Genomic DNA, 6117 nt, shown 5'->3' with positions numbered 1-6117 from the left:
AGCATTTTCGGAAGCTGAATAACCATTTTGGGAGCAGGAAAGAGCGGACCAGTCAAATCAGAGCAGCACTCAGCACAACCGCCACATCCACACAAACACTCTGACACAGCACAGCTGCAGCGACTGCTCAGCGGCAAAAGTGGTGTTTGCTTGGCAGACAATGAATGAGAAGAGAAGGCGTTCCCATCTCCTGTCGATCCTGTGCTGAATGTTGCAGCTCCCCAGGCAATCGACGCTCTGCTGAAACACTCGCAATTTTTAGTCTCGACAGATGAGGCACCTGCAGAGGCGGTAACAACACAGATGCACCAGACAATGAGACAATCGGAGCAGCAAGTGTTCAAGAAGAGTGTGTTGCAGGAATTCCACGCTGAATGTTTGATGACTCGAAAAATGATGTGTTGCGGAACAACGAAGATGTTGGTTCTGAAGGAGGCACACCAGAATAACAGAAAAGGCAATATGATGAATGTGGAGAAGGAAATGTCGATGATGAAGATGAAGAGAGCAGAGGCTGAACTGGTTGTGTTTGACATTCTTTCTCTGAATGCACACAGAGCATCTCAAAGGAAGGCAGAGTAAAAGAAGGTGGAGGTGTTGTCGGAAGAAAAGGCACAAAAGCATCCACTGGCATTATTGTGTCTGGCAGCCGGCAATCAAGACAATTTCAAGTAACTCGAGGAATTTGAGGAATTTGAGGAATTTGAGGAATTTGAGGAATTCGAAGAGCTTAGCCAATCAAGAGTGTTCTGTGCCAAATGTGCAGACAATTGCAGTCTAACTGAAGGTATCTGCTTCAGGCAATTCGAACTGCTGTCATTTTCTGCCTCAGACAAATGTCCGACTTCAGATGCTTCAAATAGCGGCTGAGATGTTTGTCCCTCGCTTTCAGCTGAGCTGTGCGGGCTGCCAACAGAAGAAAACAATTCAGCCGATATGAACAAAAATTGCTGTGGTGGTTGGGATAATTCGTGTTGCAATGCGACAAAAGAAGGGAAAGATGGAATGTCTTCAGAAACAATCGAAGGAAATGCTGTCTCATCATCGTTCTCATCACAAGAAACACTCGAAGGCTGAATAGAAAACAAACACAAAAGCGAGTCGTTCTCTTCTGTTGGCTGCTCATTCCTGTCGATGTTCAATGGACTTTGGATCCATCGAAGCAAGTTTGGCCCATGGCTTCTGGGAAATGGCTGAAATGACTCTTCACTTTCGCTTTCATACCTCTCTGTCATCTCTGATTCTTTTGCCTGTTTGTCTCTTTTCCTCCTCTTCCTTCCTCTCTCCTTCGTTTCCTTCCATTTCATCTCAATGCAACTATCACCATCTTCACCTTCTTCTGCTGCCTCTCAAACCGCTCCATCTCCTCTGCTGTCACGTCACACACATCTGCGTGCTTCACCTGGCTTTTCGCTTCTTCCAGCGTGAAACGCCTCGTCTTCATTCCTCCATTTCCGTAAACATGTCTTCCGCTTCGATCGGAAAACTCTCTGCCTCGTGTCTTTTGTCACCTCGTCTTGCTGTGGTGATTCCTTTGTAATCATTTGCAAATCACTTCCGATGGCTCCTTCTTTGAGAAAAATCTGTTTTTGCGGTTCGATCACTCCAAAGCGACGCTCATCAAAACGAGCCTTTCAATTGGTGCCTTCTTTCATGATCAGAGACTCCTCTTCCCTGAATTCGACGCACATTCCTGGTGCTTTTCGCTTTGGCAAAGAGTTGTCAGCACTTGCATCTGATTGAAATGAACTTCCTTCAGTATAGAAACTCAACGGAGGACTCATTGCTTTCACATCCGATTGTTGGCTTGATGGTTTAATGAGCTTTGTCCTTCCTGTGTGTCCGCTGCTTTCATTTCTTTCAATTGCGCAAAAAAAAACGCAAATGGAGATGAAGCAGCTGATTTGGTTGAATATTGTGAAGTGAACGCTGCGCTGTTTAATGCCTTTGAAGGGAGTGCAAAACTTTCTTGCTTCTCCATTGATGCATCTACGCAAGGAGGCTTGGCAAAGGAAAATGTCCAGCAGGTGCCACTGCGAAATTCAAATACTTTGCCTCCCATTTTCAACACATCGCAGACTTTTTTCTTTATGTCTTGCAGGAGCCCAGTTTGCTCGGTGTCTTTGCACAGAATTTAACGGGAAAGTCGATTTCGATGACAGCAAGCAATATAATATCGAAATGCATTTAACGTACCAAAAATAATATTTAATTGAATATGAAAATAAAAACGATTCCTTTCATTGACAAAAGATAAATATTTTTGAAGATTTCAAATTAATGGGCATTTCGATTGGATCAGATTGGATCCTTGTTTGTTATTCTTTGAAAATCGAATCTTATAACTTCATATTGGATGGCAGTTGTTTTTAAGATGTTTTTATATTTGGTGCTGTTGTTGAAAGGAGTTTCTACTGAATATTGCAACAACAAAGAATATTTGAGCAAAGAATTTATTCATGATATTTCTAAGACACCTTTTGGCATCGAAGGAAAGAAAAAGCTCGCTGAAAGTGAAGGCAATGTTATTCAAGATTTTGCTTTGGAATGTGAAGAACGCACTGCTGTGGGAAAAGGAATTACAAGTTCTGATTATTTTTTGGATGATAAAACGAAAAGAATTCCACTGGAGGATGATTTTGAAAATGTCAAGAATTATGAAAATTCAGAGGATGCTTTGGTGGAGAATGGAGCATCGTTTGCCATCAGTAGGAATCCAGTTAACGAAAGCAGTTTTGAAGAAGAAGAAAAAGAAGAATTGTTCTTTGACGGGGCATATGGGGAAGACATCGCTGAATGCGGAATACGTGAGTCAATTCCATGTAAAACAATCAAAAGAGTGGTGGAAAAATGTTCAAAGAAAAGTTCAATGATTCTGTGTCTCAGCGAAGAAAGCAACAAATACGACACTGAGCCAATCACAATTGAAGGACGGAATATCGAGATAAAAAATCGAGACGATCGCATTGTGACAATAATCACAGCATTGGATGAAAAGAAGGTGCAGCAGGGGGATGCATTATTTAACTTAAGAACCGATGGAAATTTTACTGTGAAAAACGTTTTGATTCATGTGAATACAACACGTGCAAGTGGCAGAAATCAGGGATTGGTTGTTGTTGAAGGAAAAGATGCATCTTTTGAAGTTGAAACAGCAACTATTATTGCAGCAGATTCTGAGCAAGTGCTGAATTGTGTTTTGATTGAATGCAAATTGGGCGCATTAAGTATGTGGGATGTTAGGATCTCGCATTTTCATTCCTCTTTTGCACTGATATTTGCAGATGCGTCGTGTCACTTTTATTTATATTCTTCCTCATTTGACGCAATTTCAACAGCAAGCGCAGCACAATCGGTGATAACAATATTGGGAGGTTGCAATTTCGCGTATATACATGACTCCAACTTTTCAAATTGTGGCTCGTTAGCGCACAGATTGGGAGGTGTTTTGTATGTTGAGGTTGAAAGTATCAATGATTCCACTCGTATCATTGGAACCGATTTTTCTAATTGTTCTTGTCAAAGCAATGAATTGCAAAAGCAACAAAATGAGGAATCAAAAGGTGGAGCAGTGTATGTCCATGCAAATAATGATGTGATTGGTGCATTAAATTTTGAGTTGGACAGGGTAACATTCTCAAATTGCACGGCTGATGTTGGAAAATATGTATTTATGTCCCTTGAAGCAGGCTATGAGCAAATAAAGAAAGACAAGTTTAAGTTTGACATGGAAGAGATGTATGGAAAGCCGAATTTTATTTTGTTGGAAGGAAGAGCAGGCGGAGCGAATCACATTGTTGATCTCATGAACGATGAGGCAAAAAGGCTTCCGTATTTCTCGAAGAATATTTATATTGGGGGAGAGAAAGCAAGCGATGGGGATAATTGTGGAAATAGAGAAGAACCTTGTGATTTGCTAAAGACTGGGCTGAATCACATCCTAAAATTTGTTCAGAATACGATGTTTGTTGTTGGATCTATTCCTGTGGATGAAGCGTGTTTGTTTGTTGAGAAGACTGTCTTTTCATCTGCTGCAGATGATTGTTCATTGCCAGTTCCAGTTAAAGAAAATAATCGCGGAATTCTTCATGTTGGTGCAAATATTAAAGCCGGAGAATTGAAGGGGGTATTTCACTCGAATCGTTCAGATTTAAATTTCGAGCATATCGACATTGAATATCCTGATGCAGTCAAAGGAGATGCACTGGATATTATTTATGGAAGATGTTATATTGTGATTGTTGATGTTGTGTTCAGGCCTTGGTACGCTGGGCTGAAGGGAGAAAGCGTGCCAAGGTTGGAAGGAAATCTTCTTCCTTTTAAGCTTATTGTGACCGAGGATAGAATGGCCTACATGAGTCGACTTGCTGTTTATGGCAGAAATGGTAACTTGACTGACATGGGCCAGAATTGCATCGATGAAAATAACAAAAAACCCAACAGTTTGACGATAGATGGATTATTTGAGAACGAATGTGAGAATAGAGGAGGCAATTCAGAGAACAATCCATTGTGCTCTTGGAATTCTGGGCTTATATTTTTTAATAATTCTTATCAAGTGAACTTCAAAGATTGCATGTTTGCTAATATCAGTGAAGGTGCCATTTTGACAACAGCTTCTATTTTAAATATTTATAATTGCAGCTTTGTGAATAACCATGCAACTGACGATGAATGGAAGAAATTCCCTTCTTTGCATCATAACATTCTTCAATATGGAAATCAAAAATTGGGTTGGACTACTGTGAATTCCTTGGCAGCTGGAAGTGATGGGATGGGCGGGAAACCTTTTGGAATGCTTTCTGAAGTGAGGGTGAGCGGTGACGCAGTGACGAATTTGGGTTCTATTTTCTTTGTTCCTGTTTTGACGAATGTGTCTCAGATAAAAGAGGAACAGAGCAATGCAAATGAGATTCGTGATGATAAAGATGAAGAAACTGCAATCGCTGTTGTGTATGGCAAATATTTATTTCCTTGCAGCTTGACATTTGAAGCAGCCAAAAAATGAAAAGGGGAAGAACTGAAGTGGATTGATTGTCCCATTTCTGAATATGTTAACGAGACTGAAATGAAAGTGAAGATTCCGAAGTCTATTCTTGAAGTCGATGACTACACATCGGTGATCTGCCGGCTCTCATATCCCAATGGCCTGAAGAATGGCAAAAAGAGTAGCACTGATGATTTTATTTTGGTGAAACAAAAGAAAGATGAGCCTTCGGAAAGTGAGCCGAAAAGACTCACACCAACTCAGATTATAATTATTTCTGTTTCTGTGAGTGTATTTTTTGGACTTTCGGGAATGACGATTTTAGCAATTGTTTTTGTTTGCATTTTGAAGAAAAGGAAGCGAAGCCAATACAAGGTTATAAATGACACCCAGAAGTATTAAAAATGGACAAAGACGAAGACCTGACCATATCTGTCTTTATTTTTTTTTTTTTTTTAATTTAATTTTAATGCCCTTCCTTCTGTCTGTATAGGGTGAGTGTTTGATTTGGTGTTTATTTCTGTTTATTAAAATATTTGTTTGTCTATATGTATGTGCTTGTATTTTGATGATATCAACTTGTTTATATTTAGCCAAAAGCAAATAAGAGGAAATGGGTATTTTTGTTTGAAACCAAATTCTCATGAGATCGAAAGTTAGGTCTTTTCTTTTTTTTTTTTTATTGAATTGAATATGTTCAATATGTTAGATGGTTATGCAAAGTGAAATGCCATTTCATTCTTACAAACAAAGGTGTTTTAACTCTTCCATTTTTTCAGTTTTTTCAAAAAGAGCATTTCAGACATTTTCTCTTTGAAGAAAGAGATTCCGTCAAAGAAGGATTTAACCACAGCTCTCTGACTCAAAATAAAAATAGATTTTCGGTTTTCTTTGGTTGTTTTGTTTTTATCGTTTTGTTAACATGAATTTGGATTTAATTGCAAAATGATAATTTCAATTGGAAAAGTGTTCTGTTTATATTTGATCTTTTTTTGATAAAATATTTTGACATAAAACGCCTTATAAATCATTTATCAAGGGAAGTAATTCTTTTTGAATTCTCTTTTTTCACTATCATAATACATTATCAAATCATCCACATCAGGTATTTCTTCTTCTTTATCTTCTGT

The 6117-nt window shown here is 39.0% G+C and overlaps 2 protein-coding genes across 2 annotated transcripts; one reads left to right on the top strand and one right to left on the bottom strand.

Annotated features, from left to right (window-relative positions):
* Positions 1-656: 656 nt before the first annotated feature.
* On the bottom strand, positions 657-1307 carry MONOS_5474 (uncharacterized protein; the record flags this gene model as incomplete). The annotated part of the gene is made up of 1 exon (XM_067875624.1): positions 657-1307. One exon carries the CDS (start codon positions 1305-1307, stop codon positions 657-659), a length of 651 nt encoding a protein of 216 aa, XP_067723933.1.
* A 973-nt stretch (positions 1308-2280) lies between these two features.
* On the top strand, positions 2281-5877 carry MONOS_5473 (uncharacterized protein). The gene has a single exon (XM_067875623.1). The coding sequence runs from the start codon at positions 2357-2359 to the stop codon at positions 5006-5008; it is 2652 nt and encodes an 883-aa protein (XP_067723932.1). The 5' UTR covers positions 2281-2356; the 3' UTR covers positions 5009-5877.
* Positions 5878-6117: the final 240 nt, after the last annotated feature.

The sequence above is a fragment of the Monocercomonoides exilis genome, assembly GCF_001643675.1.
Source record: "Monocercomonoides exilis strain PA203 chromosome Unknown scaffold35-1074681, whole genome shotgun sequence".
NCBI classification, from domain to species: Eukaryota; Preaxostyla; order Oxymonadida; family Polymastigidae; genus Monocercomonoides; species Monocercomonoides exilis.
The sequence above is the reverse complement of the archived record's forward strand: the minus strand, read 5'-3'. Positions and strand labels throughout refer to the sequence as shown.